This window comes from Stenella coeruleoalba (genome assembly GCF_951394435.1).
Source record: "Stenella coeruleoalba genome assembly, chromosome: 17".
NCBI lineage: Eukaryota > Metazoa > Chordata > Mammalia > Artiodactyla > Delphinidae > Stenella > Stenella coeruleoalba.
This window is the reverse complement of record NC_137163.1, coordinates 14276232-14299446: the sequence shown is the minus strand read 5'-3', so window position 1 is coordinate 14299446 and position 23215 is coordinate 14276232. Positions and strand designations below refer to the sequence as shown.

Here is a 23215-nt window from a genome sequence, read left to right as displayed (position 1 = left end):
TATATACTTCGTTACACGACTTTTTTTTAAACTAAAGAGCATGTTCTATATTTTTCAATTGTTAAGTATAAATTAACTTAATACAACTAATTTGATGCTTACTGAACATAAGATGTGCATTCAAGTTTCTCTCTTATCATCTCCATAAAATGTATCTTTTTTGTATCAACCATGCATTTTTTAGGTCATGTGAGTTCTCACACTCCCATATTCAATAAAGTTATTTCCTCCCAGTGCATATGGATTCTAGACATCGAGATGTAAAGTATTCTGGTATTGCTAAAAGTGACCTAAAATCAAATGGTTTAAAAATATATCAAAGCTGGGGGCTTCCTTAGTGGCGCAGTAGTTAAAAATCCACCTGCCAATGCAGGGGACACGGGTTCGAGCCCTGGTCCAGGAAGATCCCACATGCCGCGGAGCAACTAAGCCCGTGCGCCACAACTACTGAGCCTGCACTCTAGAGCCCATGAGCCACAACTACTGAGCCCACGCACCACAACTACTGAAGCCCGTGCGCCTAGAGCCCTGCTCCGCAACAAGAGAAGCCACTGCAATGAGAAGCCCGCACACCACAGTGAAGAGTAGCCCCCGCTTGCCGCAACTAGAGAAAGCTCAAGCACAGCAACGAAGACCCAACACAGCCAAAAATAAAATAAATTAAATATATATATATGTATATAATCTCAAAGCACGGGTCTTGTTCCCTGTGACATTATTTGTCTTTTGTCAACGACATCACCTCCAAACTCCTTCTCTACCTCCACCAGCACCACAGAGAGGCTACTCTGGTTTCTTTTCCCACAAATAATTGTTTTTCCTCCCTTCAACCATGAGAACTTGCAGGTCCTTCCATTTCCCACCGAGAACCACTCTCAGAAGCGGCGTCTGCAAAAACCCAGGTTCGCACTGCAGGAAATTATGGACAATCAGGGGATACATCTCTATTCCATCCTTTAGGGTCCATCCAGTAATTAAACATTAAAAAATAAACTTACGAACCACAGAGCCTCAAAAATGCAACACCAGATATGTAAGTTCTTTAAAATAATGGAGCAACTCTTTTAAGAAAGACACACTCTGATGGCTATTCTAGAAAGACATCCATATGACTGATGAGTCCAAGTCCAGATCCTGCCGCGGTCGAAGAAAATATGATAAAACCGACCCAATAACACTCACAGCAGTGAACACTGGCATGACCATCGTATTCCTCTTTATACTTGTATATTCTAAAGGTTCCATAACACACACGTATGTGTTACGTAACAAAATTTTTAAGGGGCTTAGAAAAAGATACTGGGTAAGACCCATGTCAAGCCAGATGAAGAAACCAATGCTCTGATGTCTCCATCACACTCTCCTAGGGAACCTTCTGAAACACCGCTGGCATCTTGGAAATGAGGAGAAATACTACTTCTCCTGGGAGAATTTCCTCGACTCCCTGAGCTGAGTTAATTGCTCACTTTTCCATACTCCCCCAGCACTCTGTTCTACCACTATTACCATACCAAACATATTATTTCCACACTGAAATTCTTCATTTGCACATAGCATGCCCCCTGCCCCCCTGCCACTACAAGCTCCTCCAGGACATGTCGAGTAATATATTGATTTTTGTGGCCCCATGACACTGCCTGAAATATCAGCGGTTTTCAAGCATCTTAAATGAGAAGAGTCCTCACTGCAAATTCATTTGAATATTTAATTAAGCACCTATGGTAAATGGGTACATACTGAAACCCAGTGGAGGTACATACCCATCATGGGCTTCAGATAAGCTTAACTCTTGTGTGACTGGGAACAATCCCCCCAACACTGGCCTCCAACACCCACATTTTCCCATGTCACCAAGACAATGACAAGAACAGGCATACAGCCGTCAGTGCACAAGCAGACGCAGAAAGGCGGCAAAAAAAAGAGGCAGGAGAGATTCTCTGAGAATGAAAAGGAAAGCACCCCCTTTGAATGGGGGGGGTCTCTAGGTTATGGGTAATGTCACATTTCTAATGATGGTGCTGGATACAGACAGATTTACTTTCTTCTCTACACCTTTCACATGTTATGAATATTCTTTTCTACGATTCACAGTCACTGAAAAACCATTACAAATTTTCAAAAGATTTCCCTTTGTCATTGATTTAATAAACATACTTTAAACACTTACTGTGTTCCAGGTACTATGTTTTGGGAGGGTTCAGACACGCACACGTCACCGTCTAGTCTATACCTGTAGGGGTTTGCAGTCAAATGTGGGAGACACACAAACAGACACAACACAATAGGACGCTACTTATAATAGGTTTCCTCGTTTTGTGGGAACCTAGAAAAAATGGTCTAACCCATCATTCTCACTGCTTCTCATTCCACAAGGGATTGAGGAAAATCTTAAGATGACACATGAGGGAAAAACAAATTGCAAGCAAACACACAGCTCAGGACTCTACAATCAGATCATTAAAAGTAATCACAAAAACATATCAAGCCAGGACTTCCCCGGTGGCGCAGTGGTTAAGAATCCACCCGCCAATGCAGGGGACATGGGTTTGACCCCTAGTCCGGAAAGATCCCACATGCCATGGAGCAACTAAGCCCGTGCGCCACAACTACTGAGCCTGTGCTCCAGAGCCCTCGAGCCACAACTACTGAGCCCACACACCTAGAGCCCGTGCTCCGCAACAAGAGAAGCCACCGCAATGAGAAGCCCACGCACCACAACGAAGAGTAGCCCCTGCTCACCGCAACTAGAGAAAGCCCGCGTGCAGCAATGCAGACCCAAGGCAGCCAATTAATTAACTGATTGATTGATTGATTAATTAATTTAAAAACACAACAAGCCATCTCAGGCATAAATAGTGGTTCCTTTCATTTATTTTTCACTCTTCTCGTGCACTTTATTATCTGGAGAACGATTTGCAGCTTCTACGATGTGGAATCCCACAGAGTTAAAAAATCTATATATTTTTAAATATGAGTCAGCTAAGCTCTGATAACTTAAGCTCTATATTCTTGTAAAGCGCCCAAGGGTAAGAGCCCACACGCTGAGCGCCGTCAATGCTGGGAGCCATCCCTCCACCTGCTTACCACGTGTGTTGGTGGCCATGTCAGCCACTTTCTGAAAGGCATCCAAGAAGGCAGCTGCTGCTACTACTGTTGTCCTAAGATGCAAACAGAAAACAAAAGCATGAGGAATGTCTCATACTAGCAGATGCAAGACAGCAAAAAAGGCTGCAACTGCTGCTGAGGACTGAAAGTAACCCTCCAGGAGAGAGAACCCGACTGGACATGGACAACCATTGGCTTTGTGGACCCACGTTATTCTTAAGAAAACTTTCTCCTTCTCATATTAGCACTCTCCCCCGATAACGTCCAGGTCGTGCAGCGCTAGTCAATAAATGCTAGCAACTCTTCCCACCCCATTCCACCCAACAGTATAAATTATCACCAGGTTAAAATTTCACCAATGAGGAAAAAGGTATTTCTGCCTAAAAGAACAATTTATTAAAAAATATAAATGGTATACATGAAAGTGATTTTAGAGTAGGAAAACAATATAGCTATATGGATTGGCAGAAGGAATCTTGGAGAGTGATCGTCTAGGTTAAACAATTCATTTTAGAGTTGGGAAAACTGAGACCACAGCTACATAGTGATTTTCAAGATCACTAGCTCATACCAGGGCTGAGACCAGTAGCCCAGCATGACTTACAGTGCCATGTTCATCTTACTACAAGATCCAGGCTATGTGACTTTTCCCCCTAAATCATAATTATAGGGAAACTGAGATACTATTTTTTCAACATTAGAATGCTACCTAAACAGCATCTTCTGAATTCCTAAAAGCTGAGAATGAGGAGGAGTTACTATACTCATTTGCTGTCCTAGAAGTTATTCTGAATTCTTCACATCCCCTTGAGCACTGGAAGATGCCTTGAGCACTCTGTGGTCTCCTGGTTCCTAGAGTCGTGGTCCAAGATGTCACTGAATGAAAAGTAAGCACTGCTGCATCTCAGGGCCGTGATTACCCAGGACAAGCAAGCAAGCCCCAGGCTCACTCACAAGAACTCTGTAACAGAATTTACAGCCTGATGCTAATTTCCAAGTATTTCACACATGAATCCAGCCCCCACTGAGCATTCCTAACAATGCAAAATTGCTGAAGGATGAAGATGAGAATAAGGACTAAAAAGGAATGAGTTCAAATCAGAGGGAAAAAAAAAGAAAGAAATGACCTTTGAACATAAGCAAGAGTAGCTATGAAGCAAAAGGTTCCCGGAAGGTGATGGAGCGGTCCCCAGGAAAACCTGGGCAATAGTCCCTCAGAGCCAAACTTCAAAACGAGGCCTGGGGGTTTCCCTGGTGGCGCAGTGGTTGAGAGTCCGCCTGCCGATGCAGGAGACACGGGTTCGTGCCCCAGTCCGGGAAGATCCCACATGCCATGGAGCGGCTGGGCCCGTGAGCCATGGCCGCTGGGCCTGCGCGTCCGGAGCCTGTGCTCCGCAACGGGAGAGGCCACAACAGTGAGAGGCCCGCGTACCGCAAAAAAAAAAGAGGCCTGATATTTTCCAGTAGAGCAAGAGAACATTCTGCTCAAAAAAAAAAAAAAAAAAAACCACAATGACATACACACTAAACAAAACCAAACCAAAACAAAAAAAACACACCACTTCAAAGTATATTTCTTAAAGAGTTGGCACCATGGAAAAGTTTGCTTTATCAAACACCCTGAGGTTTACTAATGGCTCGTTCTGATTTATAATTAATATCTGATACATGTGCTGGGTTTATCCTTATTCAAGTCAAGGCCGAGCTTCCAAATTTAATGAGCCACAGCTGGAGAGGTGCCTTGAGTATTACACAGTCACCAGGGCTCCTGTGAAAACAAGACCGTGGTCAAGTGTGACGAATTAAGAGCTTTTAAACACCGACTTCCGATGAGCCATATTTCACTGACTGCTTTTTTCACAGGACATCTTAGCTCTCTCTAATGGGGCCGAGCAAACACGCATCCATCAGCAGGAGAAAGGAGGGTTCAGCTTACATGCTCCAAGACTATTTGCCTCTTCTACGGTCTTATCCTCATGCACTCCCTAACACAGAAAATTAAACCATGTGCTTGAGGCTCCTATGGTGCTCTCAGCCAGCTACTAGTAGTTTGACAAAATAAGGAAACGGTCCCTGCCCTCAGGAGGCCTACGTATTGTTAATATATATATATATATGGTACTTTGTACCAGTGGGGATAAGATTGCTTTAAGTCTCACTCTGTATGTTTAAGACAGCTAATCAGTTAATTATTTTAAACTTTAGCATCCTCATTGGTAAAAGGGGAAGAGCATCTTTTCCTTGGTCAACCCTGAAAACCTGTCAGACAATTAAATGAGGCTGGATAAGAAAAAATGTTGGAGGAGGGGTTGGACTTAAATGTTTTACTGTTTTACTACAGGAGGTGACCTCCTACAGGATGGAGACTAACCTATTTGAAATAAATGATGATAGCGGCAGAGCTGGGGCAGAGGGGTTTGGATATGATCCAGGATAAAGTAATCAAAGGTTCGTAAGCAAAGAAATGGTGAAGGACTTGACAAGTGGCAAAGGGGCCATAGTCTGGAGCCCGTGGTCCATCTGGATGCCCACTCATGGATCTGGAAATCCCAGGCCCCATGAAGCTGAATGATGGGCAGGGAAAGTTCCAAGTCTCCCAAGTTCTTCTCTCCTTATCTGCTGGGGAGCCAGGGAATGCCCAGTGCTACGGCTAAAGTTCTGGGCAGGCACCCCTGGTGCCAACAGGTAAAGTCCTAAAAACCCCATGTCATTCCTCCCTCCTCTGTCATCCACATGGCTTTTTATCTCAGAAAACACCTACCTGCTTTGTCCTCTGGAAAACCATCCCCATACATCCAAACCAACCAATACGCCGTGAATAGGGGTCGTGAAAATAACTGCTTTTTTTTTTTTAATGTCCCAACCCTCTTGAAGCACCCTCTAAGTGCAATCACACCCCTCCCCTCACTGATTTCAAAGGCATATAGCTTTAACAAGAAGATGTTGCCGTATTTTCTATTTCATATGAAATGATATATTAACAAGCACAAGATGAGGCAATAATAATAGCTCCTTAGAGCACATCAGCATTAGATCCTGGTTTTTAAGCAGTTTTATTGAGACATAATTTGTATACCATAAAATTCACCATTTTTAGGTGTATAAGTCATCAATTTTTCAGTAAATTTAGAGTTATGCAAACACCACCACAATCCCATTTCAGAACATTTCCATCACCACAAAAAGGTCACTCATGCCCATTTGCAGTCAACCTTCTTTGCCACTCCTAGCCCCAGGAAACTACAAATCTACATCTGTCTCAACAGATTTGCGTTATCTAGACATTTCATGTAAACAGAATGATACAAACTAAGTTTTAAACTCTATAAGGGTAGGCAGTAATCAGAATGGACTGTGGAGCCAGACTGCCTCAGATCAATTCCCTGCTCTGTCATTTATCAATACTAGCTGTGTGACTTTGGATAAGTTATTCAGCTTATCTGTGCCTCAGTTATCTCATCAGCAAAATGGGGTAACAAGACTATTTATCTCTTGGGGTTGTGAGATTTAACTGTTACCATGTACCTGGCCCATTCTGACCTTACATATCATACTTCATCTGACTTTCAAAATTCCAGTGGAAGGAGGCAGAGCGTATATGAGTTTAATTTTACATACGGGAATCAGAGGTCAGGACGCGTGGCTAGTAAGTGGCAACGCCACCACATGCTTCTCTATCTGCAACACTTCCAAAACTAACACTAATTTGCCTCTTGGGTCCATCCTATTCCATCCTTTGTCTAAGGATGCTGCCGTTTTCCTAGGGATGACATGCTTCTACTTACCGAAGCTGGGACTGTAGCTTTCCGGCTTTGTTTATGAAATCTTCCCAAACTGGATAGCTCCCCTATAACAAAACAAAGCCATGTCAGTAAGTCATGCTGTGATAGACATCTGATGAAGACATTGACAGCACACTCAATTCCAATTATACAGAAAACAGTATATGCTCTCTTCCTTTGCAGTCTACGACATGTTGCCCAGATTACTGTACATACAAGTGTATTGGCCCAGAAATGGGTTATGAATGTGCTCCGTCCCTGTGATCCTGTAAACACTACAGATACCAAGTGGAACAAGTTTGGCAGAATCTAAGCCATATATCGATGCATCACTTTTTGAGTCAACAGATGGGTGGGTCCAAATTCAAGATATGTAGACCATTTAAGGCTCTACCCTGAACCACCTGATCATGGCTCTGGCTCTTCTCACCCTTATCCCAGAAGGCAGGGAGGGGGGAACCAGAGTGACTGAGGCTCCTCTCCAGGAGAGGAGACTACTGGGAAGCATTATTAGACTAGCAGAATCTCGAGCTTGGGAAGTTACCTGAATACAGCTGCTTCAGCTGATGGCTTGAGCCCAGCACCTACATACAGCATGATTACAGGTGGTTCCCCAGCACATTGCAGCTGACAGGGAACTCATCACCCTCCACGGCAGCCTACCTACATCAGCCACCCTGTCCTTCAGGTCCACGCAGCCCTAGTTCTAACCTTCTAGGGATCCACAGAGTTAAGATCAATCCTGCTTCCACACACACATCTTTTCAAAGAACGGAGGATAGCAGCACATTCATCCACAGCTTTCCTTCTTTCAGCTCCCAGACGGAATTCTGTGTCTACACGGGCCCCTGCCTCACATCCCCATAGCATCTTGGGGACACTCCATCACATGTCTCTACTTTTCTTCTAAGTATGGTGCTCAGGCACAAACTCAAAACTGCAGGTGCAATTCTGATGGGGGCAAACTAGGGCGGGGGGCGGTTACAGCTGCAGGCTAGAATGTGAATGTTACGAACCTTGACAAGGTAAAAATAACGTATGACACCTCTTGATTTTGTCATTAGGAGAGGGGATAGGAAAACTATAATGAAGTTAATCATCTCATCTTTTATTACAGAAGCCCCATCAAAATAGTCGAAAACTGAAACTGACCTAAAACAATGATTTCACCTTCCTAATGGTTTTAATCTTTTTCTCTTATCCTTAGGAGCACAGTTTCTCTACCTTGCCACTACTGACATTTTGAGCCAGATAATTCATTCTTTCTTTCTTTTGCTGGGGCGGGGGGGCGGGGGGGGCGGGGGAGGGGTTCCTGTACATTGCAGGGTGCTTAGCAGGATTCCTGACCTCTATTCACCAGATGTCAGGAACATTCACAGATGCCACTGGATGTGACAAAATGTCTCCAGACACTGCCAGATGGCTCCTACAGGGCAAAGTCACCCCCAGTTAAGAACCACTGCCTTAGAAGAATGTCTGAGAAACTGATTTCTTCTAGTGAAGAAACAGTTATCTGAAGTTCTGCAATTTCTTCAGTATTACTTCACTTCGGTTTCAATTCTTCCATTCAGTGAAAGTAAAATTAAATATATTTTTATTTTGAAAATATCTTGCATAGAACATGTTAATAAAAGTGCCCATTTATACATTTCTCGAGCTATCAAGTCTGTCTGAAAATGTGCACAGAGACATCTGGAAAACCGTCTACCAAATATTATAATGGAATATTTCTGGGAGCTAAGATTTGGACCAATGTGTTGTTTTCTTGTTTGTACTTTCCTCCATGGCCATAGTTTTGTTTTGTTTTTTTAAATAAGGGTCATGTATCATTTTTATAAAAACAATGAAGTCATTACATTAAAAAAATTTAAGATCAAATTAGCATTTCCGGCAACAACAGCACCGTGAATTTACAATACACCCAAACCCTAAAGTCTGTTTCGTGCATGCTGCTAGATCACAGCCATCAGTTCTGCATTTGGGCATTTGGGACCTGCTTGGCCCAACTGCAGGTGCTGGATTTATTCCTTCAAGCGGCAGTGTGCTCCCAACAGGACACTGAGCTGCACCAGGCCAGGGATGCTGTCTGGCTGGCTACTGGCAGCAGTCCTTTGGCAGCTACATCTGAGCTACTGACACCAACATCCATGCACAGGTCCTGTCATCATCTGCTAAACCACTTAGCCTCCATCCCATCTTTGTGCCCCAGGGGGTCTCTTCAACCCAAAAGCATAACTTTAGTTGTGTTGAATGAACCCTTGTGAGGGCTCAGGCTACCTTTCCAGGCCCATCAAGACACTGTGGGGAATCCCAAGTATAGCACCTAATTAATATACTTACCATTTTCTTATCAAGTCCTGGTATGAACATGCCTTCTACATCTACATCCAAGTAATTAAGGGTAAAGGCTGAGATCAGAGTCCTCTGGCTGGTCACTAGAGATCTCTGTCCAGATGGAAATCAGTTAAGCATCCTTAAGAGCACAAGAGTGCAACTAACCAATCACAGCCTCAGCCAGGCATCCCTTCCCTTTCTGGTCCACAAGACAGTATGAGAAGCTTTAGGAAAGGCCTGAGGATGTTCAGAGACACGGACCATCAACTTCTAGCCAAAGGAACCATCATCGCTCATCTGCACATAGGACACGAGAGCCAGGTCCTCCTCTCCCCAGCTGCAGCCACTCCCATCCACGGAACCCCTGGAGAAGGTCACTGAGATGATCCATAATATTTCTTAAGAAAAAGGTGAGGGGCTTCCCTGGTGGTTCAGTGGTTAAGAATCCGCCTGACAATGCAGGGGACAGGGGTTCGAGCCCTGGTCCAGGAAGATCCCACACGCCGCGGAGCAACTAAGCCCGTGCGCTGCAACTACTGAGCCTGCGCTCTAGAGCCCGCGAGCCACAACTGCTGAAGCCTGCGTGCCCAGAGCCCGTGCTCCACAATGAGAAGCCACCACAACGAGAAGCCTGCACACCGCAACAAGAGAAAGCCTGCATGCAGCAACAAAGACCCACTGCAGCCAAAAATAAATAAATCAATTAAATTAAAAAAGAAAAAGGTGAGACACATTCACTGAAAACATGCCAGAATGGCCAAAGGCCTGCACAGGGAGCCCCAAATCCTGAGTTCTAGCCACAGCCCTGGCAGTAAATTATGGGGGGTAAGTCACTTGACCTCTCAGGCCAGTTTCTTATAATGATCAACAAAAAAAATGCATAATTCCACCCCTGTTATTGAACACTGACATCACGGAACACTGAAAGAATGTTGGGAAGGAATAAGGAACACAAACTCCAGGGGCCCATCTCCTGGCTAGAATCCTAGCTCTCCCGTCTGCCATGGGACATCGGGCAGGTCGTCCGACCTCTGCCTGGGTAAGTCACCACTGCCCAGGGCTGGTGTGAGGAAGAAATGAAGTCAGACATCTAAAGTGCTCAGAGCAGTGCCAGGCACTCAGTAAGTGTCCAATGACCTTTGACAGGATTGATCCAAGCGTCTGCAGGCTCCCAGGAATCTCCTTCGGGATGCTGGGAGAGATGTTTAAAACTCTCAAGGTCAGATGGTCCACCCAGGCTGCGATCCCTCATTCTTAGTCCTAAGTACAGTTCGGACTGTGCATCTCACTATGAGTTCACCATAGTTAAAGCAGACACAGAGCATGGCAGTGGGACACACAGTGTCAGTCAATGTCTCTGCCGTTCCCAAGTACATGGCAGGTGGAGTACTTAAACCCCAGATGAATGTGCCTGAAAACAGCTGCTCAAACCACTTTAAAAACTACTTATCTGCCCCCACTGGGAGCCTCATTCCAGTCTTTACCAAATTAGCAACAAAAGGAGGGTCCCCGCTCCAGTTAGGGGGTACAGCACCCAGCTCTCTGCCTACGAACACCCACTCAGCCAGAAGAAGGCTGCCAACCGCAGCTCTCTCCCCACTTGATGATATTTGACAGTCTCTCAAAGAGTGTCAGGCCCACCTGTTTTAGGCAATATATAATTTAATGGATTCTTTAAAAAAAAAAAAAAAAGAACTTCTAAGAACAGAAGACAAAAACCTCCTTGTTGAGAATTTTTTTTAAGTGTATAAATGTTATTAAAATTTAAAGGCAAGGTGATGTTGGGTTGTTTCAGATTTTTTTTTTTAAAGTTTCTTTCAAGGAAAAACAAAAAGTTTCTACCCACCTGAAAGTTTTACTACAAAAATTCAAACGCTTGGAGGAAGTGAGGAAGGAGGGAGAAGGCACCCGTAGGAAGATAAAATGGTAATTGAGAGAAAAAGCGCTGGGTTGTTCTAGACGACAAGGCTGGGCAAAGGGGAGCAGACTCAAATTTCAGAAGAAATTTGCCAGTCGAGACACTGTGTACACTGAGAATCCTTTCAGAAAGCAAGTCCAACGTGGTCCTTAATTTTCTAATCTGCACCGCCCACCAAGAAGTCCCAGAAAGCTGTCCCCTGAGGCTATGTGTCTGGTGGGCTCTATTCACCATGCATCCCCAGAGCTATGAGAAAGCCTCAACACAGACCCCACTGCGGAGTTCACCAGAGAACATGGAAGGGTTTCACAGCTTTCCAGACATACCAAAGTCAACGAGCGCCTGGGCTCTGCCAAGTCCAAAGTCACAGGTGAAGGGAAACAGGCTCTCCTCCCTCTGGAACCCCCTGAATTTCTTTGGAGAGGCGGGCAGGGAGGTTGTAAAGCCCTGACAGTTTGTTGAGAATAGAACTCAGATCACACAGGGTTCTGGGAGAATGGAAGAGTTCCCCGTCAAAGCTGGTGTGTTTACAAGCACGTGGAGGGGCTTCCCTGGTGGCGCAGTGGTTGGTAGTCCGCCTGCCGATGCAGGGGACAAGGGTTCGTGCCCCGGTCCGGGAAGATCCCACATGCCGCGGAGCGGCTGGGCCCGTGAGCCATGGCTGCTGAGCCTGCGCGTCCGGAGCCTGTGCTCTGCAACGGGAGAGGCCACAACAGTGAGAGGCCCGCGTACCGCAAAAAACAACAACAACAACAACAAAAAAATCCAGCAAGCACGTGGAGGGCTCTCTGCATCTAGCTGCCTGACCGTCTCCACCTCCCTACAGGGAGAGAGATGGGGCTTCCCTGAAGACGGGCTCTAACTCTGCAGCCACCAGTCGGGGCGCCCACCACACAGCCCCTCCGAAGGCTGTTCTAACCTCCAGGGGGATTCAGCGATCTGGAAAACTCCTACTCGGCCGTCACCACCCAGCTCAAATGTCACCTTCTGCAGAGTATCCTGGGACCCATCTGCTTCCCTCATATCACGCAGTTGGCCGTCTCTGAGCCTGAGTCTCCCCCGCTGAACTGTGGGCTCGAGGACAGAAATATGGAGGGAGGAAGGAAAAGCATTTCCGATAAGAGGAACAAAGACAGGGAAGCAGAAACAGCACAAGTGGGCTCCTCCGAGGGACACCGGAGTGGCACATTTATGCTGGGAGAAGCAGGAGATGGAAGGATGGACAAGGGGACCATGGGCAGCCATCCAGGCCAAGATCCAGCGTTGAACTACAAAAGGGGCCTTCATCCAGATGGCGAGTGACATAAATCCCAAACCAGCATGGTGACAAGAGAAGCTGGCTACCGCATCACATACCTGACGGCAGCCTGGTCCCTTGGGGAGTGGGGAGGAGAATGAAGTTATTCTCTTACTTCTGACGGAAAAAGACCATCTGATCTCCGTCGACTCCCCAAGAGTTTGGTGGCCACCTAAGCAAACATGCAAGTGGGCTGCCCTGCCTACCCTCAAGGTTGAGCTCCAAGAACACCCCCGAGTTCCTGTCCTCTCCTCTGCTTTCCCCACAGCCAGACGGCTGGGCAGGCCACTTGCCTAACCCGAGTGCAGGGCTCAGCCAGGGGTCATGCTGACTGGGGGCTCTGTTTTGCTTTGCTTTGTTTTGTATTAAACAGAGGCCTGGGATGGCATCCCACACACGGCGCAGCAGAATAAACTGCGCGTAACTCATCAGCCCGGCTGGTTAACGATGCCCCATAAATAATGCAGCAACTGCCTCTCCCAGCCCCGCCGCTGTGACGGCAGAACCTCGGGGGACAGCTCAGGGAATCAGACACCAGTGCGGCCACTTGGGGAACAGAGAGGAGCCGGGAGCCTTGGTGAGAGAAGGGACCGTCTGAGAGGAGCCAAAGACTGGAGGGGACTCTCACGAGGAGGCAGAATTCGGCTCAGCTGAGAATGAAACAGGGACCAGCGGGGACAGGCTATAGGGAGTCGGGTTCCAGCTCAAAAGTTCCAGACAGAGGCTGGCTCACCAGTGGTCATGGCTGATGAGAATCCAAGTCTTGGATATACGACTGGACAGGTCCTCTCCCAAGCCCTTCTTTTCACCACGACAAGCATCACTGTCCCCACCATCATCATTAAGCATCACCATGTTCTAAACGGTTGCTAGATGCCCGATACATAGATCAGCATTTCTCCAATGTTAACTTTCATATCCATCACCTGGGGATCTTGCAAAAATGCAGGTTCTGATTCCCTTGGTCTGAGGTGGGGCCTGGATGTTGCACGTTTAATCTGAGTAAGGCCGAGGCTGCTGGTCCATAGACCACACACGGAGGAGCACAGCTTGATACACACACGTATCACATGTTCACAAAAACCCAGTGAGGCGGGTGCTCCTAATTATCTCACAGCTGAAGAAACCAAGGACCAGGAAGGTTGCATCCTAGTGGTCTAGGCTGAAACTTGATCCTAAATCTGCCTGACTTTGTGGCCCAAGCGCTGCCCTGATTCTGCTAAGTGCAAGCAGCAAGATGCACAGACCCAGCCTCCCGGTCCAGCCCCAGGGCTGCAGAAAGCCACTCAGTAGGCAGGCTGGGTCCTGCTTTATACTGGGTTCAGTAGGAGCCCAGACAAAGTGAAGTGGAGACCAAGGGCTCCGAACACATAACCCCCGATTACAACCGCAAAGGCCCTGGACAAGCTGTAACGTCGACCTAGGAATGGTCAAGATTCTCAACCATGTGAAAAAAGAAAACACAAAACAAAGAAAAGTTCTTGGTGCAAAAAATGTCTGATAGAAATGCACAGGAAATGTTCAGTCACCACCATTAGCAGTGTGATTATGGATAATTCTGTGAAGTCTTCAGGTTTCCTGTGGATACTAGAACTGATCTGCTTCTCCCAGGAGGTTGGAGAGCCTGTCTGGAGCATCTCTATAGGCTGAGGCCACCACCCCTGCCACCGGGTCTCTCCCCAGGGTGGGTGTGAGGAACGCAGTCCATAACATCCCTCTCCTTCTTCTTCTAGGGACACCCCAGGCTTTAGGGAAACGAAAAGCAAAGCTTCAAGAGGAAGTTTCTGACCAAAGCAGGAGTGCCTCTGGACTCCATGCTTCTTGAAGCACAAGACAGGAATGTGCAGCTTCCAGAAGTGGGTGCCTGTCACAGCTTTGTCCCCAAAGCCATCCTTCCCCACCCCATCCTACAAGATGAAGGGCTCCCAAGATCCTCTGATGAAAGGCGCTGCGTAAGCCCATCCATCATCAAAACCATTCCTGGGCTTTTATTTTCTGATTGGGGCTTGCCTAATCCACTAATTATCCCTGTCCATCAAGTGGATGGCAGCCACTCGGATAATCAGTGGTTGCCTCCTTGCACGCCCACCCTCACCCACCTACTCAAGCTCACCAGCAATAAATATGCCTGTGAAAAGGACCTTACGGCTCTGTGCACACTTCGTGGGCACTGCCACCTTCCACTAAACAGATTTCCCCTTCCACTGAACTCCACAAGCCCCAATTCCCAGCCGGGCTATTAGGAATGACACCTGGGTGGGTACCACGAAAAAGGGCCGTGTTTGTTACTTCTATAGTCATTGCCCTTTTTTAGTGTCTTTCCACTGAATGTCCTTCTCTTTGCCTGGATAGAGGGCCCTGATGGGCAGTCTAATCCAGTGTCTAAAAGGATCAGTGTGGTCTAGTGGGTTGAGTCAGGCTGCCCAACTTCAGATCTCCCCACTGGAGACCTAAGTGACTCAGTTATCCATTGCCGCTCTGTCTTCATCTGTAAATGATAGCCCCGGTAGTTCCCACCTCAAAGGATGTTAATGAGAGTAAGTGAAAGAATACGAGGGCATAGAAGGATGACTAGCACTTAGAAACTTAGAACTCCAGAAATGCCAGCAATTGCTATTTTAATGAGTCAACATACAAGGCCAGCCACCCTGACTGGGACATTTAATGAGCACCTACTATGCACAGGCACGGGGCGGGGGGGGGTTGTTAAAACAGGCCAGAGTGTTGAGGAATGCTGCTGTGTAAGCCACCAATCCCAAAGCCTTCGGAGGGCGCCACACTCCAGATATAAAGCACTGGAAGGTGGGGTTGGTGCAAATTTCTGGAGGGGGGTGATTCCTCACCGAGGTCTTAAAAGGACAAAAGGGAATTTTCTGGGCCAAGAGGAAGGAAAGAAAGGACAGGAGGAAGCATTCCCTGCAGAAGAAAGAGAATTAGCAGAGGATAGGAAGTATAGAAGACTATGCTACATTCAGACATGAGAGTCATTCTGCTCACCTGGAACACATCCAGGGAAGGTGGGATCTGGGGGGCGGGGACGGGGTGGGAAGAGCAGGGAGATCCTTCCTACTCACTTCCTGAGCTGCAGAGGAGGCTCTTGGTGGCTCAGGGGGGCCCAAGAGCCACCCCCACTTCTACTTACTCATGGTACACTCCCAGCACGACCTCCCAGAGACTCACCACCGGGGAATGTCTGCTAAACCTGCAGATGCCTGAGCCCCGCCCCAAATCTGCACATCAGAATCTCTGGGGGTGGGACCCAGGGGTCTGCATTTAACACATTCCCCAGGGGACACTCATGCTCTGATGGCTAAAATCACATACAGATTTGAGAATTATCGCTCTAGATAAGATGCCACATCCCTCTGAAGTCTTGGATGCTGTGGTCTCAGCAATTTCTCAGTCCTGATGTTCAGACCTTGCTCCTTCAGAAGTAATCCCTGGTGATAAGCACTTGCACATGGGAATGTGAACTCATAAACATTTTCTGAAAGGCATCTGGCAATGGGTTTCAAGAGCCATGAAAGTATGTACCTTTGACCCAGGATAAATCCTTCTGGGGAAACCACCAGTGTAAATCAACGTGTAGCTACAAGGATATATTCACTGGAGTGCTGCTTATAATTAGTGAAAAACGGGACAAGCCTAATCACAAATCAGTATGTAACTGGCTCCCACCTCAGGGCCTTTGCACATGCTCTTCGCTTGCCTGGAACATTCATTATTTCTCTAATATCCACATACTTCATAAGCTGTTGCTCAAATGTCACCTTCTCTGTGAAGCCTTCCCTATTTAAAAACTGCCATACTGGGCCTGCTTTATTTTTTCCCATTGCACATATCCTTCTAAAATATAACACAATTGACTTATTCAGTTTGTCTGTCCCAGACCCCCACCCCCTCTCCACTAGAATGTAAGTTCCAAGAGGGCAGAGATCTGTGTCCATTTACTGCTGTGTCCCCAGCACCTAACACAGAACCTGGCACACGGCAGGTCCTCAAATGTGTGTCAACTAAATGAATTAACTACAAACAAACAAAACAATGGACCACCACACGGCCATTAAAACTGACCTGGCTTCTAATTACACGCACAGAAAGCACAAGTAAAAAGCTAAGTGTTAAAAGAAACTTCTGGCAGGGCACAGGCCGCAAGAGCCTTCATCTAAAACGTGTGTCCATAACCCACTTTGTAATCAAGTGGTTATGGGTGACTTTTATTTTTTACTTGCCTGAGGTTTTAGTTTTCCTTTCATTAACTTTCTATTACTTACATAATCTTGGAGAAGTAATCCCTCATGAAATGCTCTCAAAACATTTGCTAATGCTTTATGCTAAATGTAGAGGAAAGCTCTCTCCTTGGTGATTTAATTAGGGTGTCCCTAATTAAGGCCAGCACAACATCAAAGAGGTCAGGTTCCAGGGGATCCTTGCTTCAGGTCTACTCCCGGTTGCAAGATGATCCCCGCCCCCAGCAGCAGCTCAGAGCCTCCCAGTGCCCGGACGCCAAGGGCCTGGCCATCAGCTCGCTACCCCTGGCCCTGCTCCCCGCTACTTGCTTCCTATTGGGGTGCTTCATCCAATTATCCAGGCCCCAGATCACATCCTGCTGGAGAGCTGGCTTTGAAGGTTCAGTAAACAATCACTTCAAAACAAAGAGGGACCATTAAACCAAACTCAAAGACTTCCTTAATGGCCTCCTCCTCAGCTGCCGGAGCTGCCGCCCGGGCTGGGGCAAGCCGGGCCTCAGAAGCGAAACTGAGGTCTCCCTGTGAGCTAATCTGGAAGCCTTTCCAGCCTCCTACTGCACACAGCCCCCTTTCCTGAGGTGCAATCGTGTGGGTTGCAGAGCCATTACTGGGGCGACCCTGACAGAGGGGGTTTCTCCAGCAAAACAAACATGTGTCATGTGGTTGTCACCTCGGACAGACTGTGTCAGACCCTTGGGAACCACACCCCGCCTGCCCCCCACATACTTTCCTCTGCTGACGAATCAGCGGCCCCCAGCTGAGTCCACCGCCCAACAACTTCATGTCGTTGGCGGGTCCAACTCCTCTTGAAATAAAGGGAGGCCTCCTGGGCCTCCTGAAGCAGCTCAGAGGACAGCCTAGATTTTTGTTGCTTTTTCTGGTTCATCCTGAGTCCTAAAGCTATAGGTAGAATAATCTTCAAAGTAACTGATAACATACACCCATTATGGACTCTGAAAAGGAAACCCTAAAATGCTGTGAGAGACAGCTCAGCACTGTGGATTAAGGGTACAGACTCCGGAGCCAGACTACCTGGGCTCAACTCCCAGTTGTACCTCTTGATAGCTGTAAGATGGGGGCAAATGGCTTAACCATTCTGCACCTCAGTTTCCCCATCTGCAAAATGGGAATTATAGCAGTAATTCCCTCACTGTTAGATGGACTAGTATTGAATAACTACCTCATTGGGCTGTTGGGAGGATTAAGAGTCTTTGTAAAGCACTAGAATAGTGCCTGGTTGTACCATAAAAATGCTTGTTAAGTTAAGTAAAATAAAACTCAGGTCTCAGCTTGGGGGTCACCTGTATCAAAAGCCTCCCCCTGATTCTGTCTTCCTACTCCAAATGAGAATCAGAGGCCTTCCCCAGGCCCCCCTCAAACTCTTGTGCTGACATCTATCATGGCACAGATCACACAGATTTCTAGTTACTTGTCTCTTCCTCCTCTAGACTAAACAATTTTCGGGCAAGGTCATAGGTGTATCTCTACCCCCCAGCAGTGCCTGGCACAGAGCAGTCGTCATATTCGTTGAGTATGTATACTGTGTTCTCTCAAATTATTTACACGCTGAAAGCTGAAAAGCATTTCACTCTTGTCTATTGCATTATCAAAGCGAAGATATAGGTTTCTTATATTTTCTGAAACATCTGAGTGTCGCTGTTAGCAGGGTACTCTGCTGGAAATCACTAGGTTGGCTCCGATAGACACATAAGAGAGTTTTATTCAGCATTCATTTTGTGCTAAGCCCTTTACATATATTTTCTCTTTTAATCCTCCACAACTTTAATAGAAGAGTATTACTCTACCCATTTTACAGGTAAGAAAACTAAGTGTCAAGGAACAAGAGTAACTTGCCCAGAGTAATAGAGCTAGGAAGTGGCAGAGCCAGGCTTCAAAGCCCAAGGGCAACCACTTAAGGTAGAATGTAGTAAGTACTAGGTAGAATCAACATGAACTTGGAAAAGTGCCCAAGGGCATCTGACCTGGTAGGCAGATGAGGGTCCAGAAATGAGGTAACTTTCTGCTGAGGCCCTGAAGGATGAGAAAGATTTCGATAATGCCGAAAACAGCACAGAAGCTCTTCCAAGCGGGACAAACAGCAAGAAAGAGGAGCACAGGATATGTTCAAAGAAGCCAGGGAATCCAGGCGGGGAGACACTGGGCACAGAGCAGGTCACTCTGCTGGGCCAAGTCCCAGGTGGCCCCCAAGGTCTGGCTAAGACAGGTGGGCCATATTCAGCAAGTAGGCAGGTAGGAAGAACCCAAATATGGCCAAGTCTTGGGAAGGGACAGAAGCCAGTACGAAGCTGCTGCTAAAAGGCAGACTAGAGGCAAATGAGGTACTTCTCTGGTAGTCACTCCGGAAAAAGAAGGGGCGACTCAAACAAGGTGAACAGAAAAAGATGGCCCTTATGAAGCAACTCAGTCTCCCCTTACACTGGTGTAAACATCTCTACAAGGTTTTTTTCTTTTACGCATTAAATTAAAGGCCCTGAGGACCTCCGCCAGGTACACAGCCCTTCCCTGCCTTTATATACAGACAGAGGGTTGGCAAACAGAGAAATGCCAATAGGCCCTGCTGAGCCAGATGAGGTTATAATGAACTCAGGAGTGATTTACTCAGCAAGAAAGAAAAAAACAACTCAACTTCTCCATTTCCTGCAACTTCACTGCAAGCTCTAAATACAGCTCAGTAAAGGGTGGGGTCATGTTTGCCCTAAGAAGTGGTGGAGATAATTACTGATTTCAAAACTTCAGAATACTTCATTCCCAAGTCTGCAAGACAGAAAACCAGCAGCTAACATCTGAGTGCATGTCTGTCAGGCACTGTGTGAAACCCTTTACAAGTACGATCTCATTTCAGAATCCCCCCCAACAACCCGATAAGATGGGTACTTTATGAGACCCATTTTACAGAAAAGGAAAATGAGGCTCAGAGAGATGAAGAAATTTGCCCACAGGATTTAAAACCAGACCTCTCTGACTCCAAGGTCAGCAATAGCTCCAGAATTTCTACAGGAGGGGTTTAGGGGCAGTGATGTGGCCAGGAGGAAACAGAATGTGGGCAGGAAGCCGTGTTGCCAGGCAAGCTCACTGTTTTTACTTAGGTGGTATGTTATAGATCTGCACTGTCCGATATGCAGCCACTAGTCACATTGACTATTTAAACTTAAACAAATTACAAGTAAATAAAATTTAAAAATCAGTTCTTCGGTTGCACTAGCCACACGTCAAGTGCTCAAAAGTCACATGTGGCTAGTGGCTAATGTATCTGACAGTTTCCATGACTGTAGAAAATCATGCTGGACAGGACTATTACAGATCAACTAAAAACAGCCAAGGATTCTAAAGATGCTTTTTCTGTTGTCATTTTCCAATGTGTTCACTTTAACGTTGTTTCACTATAAATTTATTCTTATTTTTAGTAACTGTAGTAAATACACATAAAATTTACCATCCTGAAGCCCAGTAGCGTTAAGCATATGCTCATTGCTGTGTGACCATGTAAAGATGCTTTTACTCAGACTTAGGCAAGATTGAGAAAACACGTTGAGGGTGCTTAAACTGTGTATAGCTGGGGGTGCTTTTAAAACTCCTCATGTCCAGGATGTACTCCAGAAGCACTGAATCAGACCCTCTGAGGAATTAGGGTCCAGGCATCAGTGTCTTATGGCTCCCGGGGAATCCAATGCGCTCATCCCTGTGACCACGCCCATTCTACCAAAATGGGCACACCTGCCCAGAACTGCCTCTTCCTCCTCCAGCAAGACCCCCTCCTCCGGGACCCTGGAGACCCCTGTCTGTGGGAGGTGGCAGGGAAGGGAGGCCCAGGCAAAACCTTCCGTCCACCAAACCCGTCATCCACCTCCAGGATTCGGGAGGCGGCGGGTGCTGACCAAGCTAATACTTTCACTACTGTCCAAATTCTTTGAGGGGAAGCAAATAAAAAGACACACAGCTCAAAAGGCACCCCACTGATCTTTTTTTCCACCCACTTAAACTAGACAGGAAAAGAAAAACCACTTAGAAACTATGACCAAGGTCATATATGCCAAGAAATCAGCACAGAAAGGAGGTTTTTTGGCAATTCCATCAACTTCCCCAAACACAATCTTGCAATGGCTCGACTGACTCAACCCAACTCGAGGGTGACCAGGAAATAATTAAATACGGAAAGCCCTTTTACAAGAGTGTTCCAGGGCTGGACATAATATGAGTTCAAGGCAAGGAGTTCTCTTTGAGGAGTAACTGAACTCCGGGTGAATTTATTTGATTCATATAATTAGGGGGACCGATGGGCATAGTCACCCAACCTTAGGGACCAATGGGCTCCCCAGACACATAAAGGCAGCCCTCTGGCCAGTCACGGAGAAGACTGCAGGTGCTTTGTATGGGGACAAGGACAGAAGCCAAGGATGGAGGTGACTTTCCTCTCTGTGCACCCAGGGGAAGGAGAGGAGAGGGGAAAGGCTGGTTGTCTGTCAGAGAAGATTGGTAAGTGGGAGAAGGAAGGAAGCCACAATATGTCGATACATCACAAATTAAACCATTTCCACAAAAGTGACAGCCAGATGGGAGCTGTGCACCACCCCCACCCCCAGAGTTCTCCCAGCATCTCAGCTCAGGCTCACACCTCCAGGCTGCAGGCACAGAAATGTGACCTTGATTCCTTCCTTGGGCCTCCTGCAAGACTCAGGCAAGTGAAATGCTGTGGAAATAAATCCACAGCCCCCTCTCTACCTTAGGCATGCTCTAAAGAGCTCCAGCTTTAAGGTCAAATAAACCAAGGTCTGAATGCCAGCCCACCTCACCACGGCATTAAACAAATTACCGACTCCAAGCCTCAGTGTTCTCATCTGTAAAGTGGGGATGATGGTGAGGATGACAGGAAATCCTGGCACCCAGTAGATTCTCACCGAGTCCCTTGCTGCCCCCTGTTCACTACATGCAATGATTACAGAGCACCTACCACGGACCAGGTGGCACCAAGAGCATCTTAAATTGGGAAGCAGCAGACGACACAGCCCCATGCCAAGGTCTTCCCTAGGTTAAGAGGTGGGAAACATTAATAATGGGTGGGCTGCTCTGGAATCTACGCCGGGTGGATTTTGGTTTTGCTTTTGGAGGGGGGCTGTGTGTGTGTGTGTGTGTGTGTGTGTGTGTTGCGTGTGCACACACGTGCGCGCGCACGACACACACTCAGATGCAACCTTCTGCATTCTCCAGCTCATTCGAGGGAGAACCTTGGCAGTCAAATACAATGGGCTTCCTCAATGCTCATCCAATTAATTTATTCCATTTGTCTCTCTGGTTTGCTACTTAATAAGGCGGAATCGGCAGTGCAATCTGCAATCTGAGTTAAACGGCTTCAGGCATCAGTCAGTTCCCTTTCAGGAGTCCCAAATGCGTATTGTCTGCTGTCCTAGGCAGCTGAATCTGTCCTTTGGCTTTTTTTTGGTTCAGGGAGAGGTATTTCTTTGTTTTTGCAAAGGTGTGGGTTTTGCAAAGGTGTGCGTTATAGGGGAAAGTGTCCTGAAGGCAGTTCCAAGAAGTAATGGCAAACTCAAAATGATCTCATTTTTCCATACCCGATATAAACATCTAAATGGTCTTGGCTACAGAAGGATCTGGCCAGCTCTCGACCGTCCCTAGGAAGATGGAAAAAGCCTAGATGAAAATTATAGATAAAGCACCTAATGGATCAATAGTTTCGACCTTTTCACCCTCCAAGCATTTTAACAACCTCAAGTGAGCTGGCCAAATGGACAGGCATTGTTTTAACTTTTTCCTTTTCCCTCCCGCAAGAGGCAAAGAGTTCTGAGGCCAAGAGGTCAGCAGCAGAGTGTGGGTGGGACATACTTGTACTAAAAACTTGTTCACTGTTTCTCTGAAATTCAAATTTAACTGGGAATTCTGTACGTTGACTTGCTGATATCAAGCTCGGTGCTTGCAATGTCACTGATGCTCAATCAATACTGCAGGATTATGAGTTCATGCTACTCTCATAAAGAACTAAGTGATAGCTGAACCGGGCAAAATTCAAACTCAGCCTACCTTCCATGCAAACCGTGACTAAGAATGACCTTCTCTCTCCATCTGGGGCATTACCAACTAGGATCTCAGAACGTAAACGTTCACAGCATCAAACAACGATTTGGTTAAATATGACATACAAGGGATTTTCCCCACAGAGACACTCAAGCCAAGACCAAAAAAAATGACTTCTTCCCAAACCTCGACGACAAGATTTGCACCTAAAAGCCCCCAAAGATTGATCTACAGAGAATAGGCCCTAAATCTCTCAACAGGCACCATTCTGGGCAGTTCCCTGCAGCTGGTTTTATGACATCTTCACTTCTCCTTCTTCTCCCACAGGCCTAAACTGAGGAAGCTGTAAAAGCCTGGACAAACACAGCCATTTGCTAAGAGAAAAGGCAACATGGGGCCCATCTGTACTTTACAAGGGCTTTGCTTGTCTACCTTTGTGTGTCACCGTTTACAGAGCAGCCCGCCTCCCTCAGAGCACCTG

General features: G+C 46.7%; 1 protein-coding gene across 10 annotated transcripts in view; it reads right to left on the bottom strand.

Annotated features, from left to right (window-relative positions):
* MTSS1 (MTSS I-BAR domain containing 1) overlaps positions 1–23215 on the bottom strand; it is a 260477-nt gene that overhangs the window by 137493 nt on the left and 99769 nt on the right. For all 10 annotated transcript variants that reach the window (XM_079902289.1, XM_079902291.1, XM_079902290.1 and 7 more), the window contains 2 exons: positions 6891–6952; positions 3085–3158 (listed from right to left, as the gene is read on the bottom strand). In XM_079902289.1, coding sequence (XP_079758415.1) covers positions 3085–3158; positions 6891–6952 — 136 coding nt within the window. The remainder of the gene's footprint in view (positions 1–3084; positions 3159–6890; positions 6953–23215) is intronic.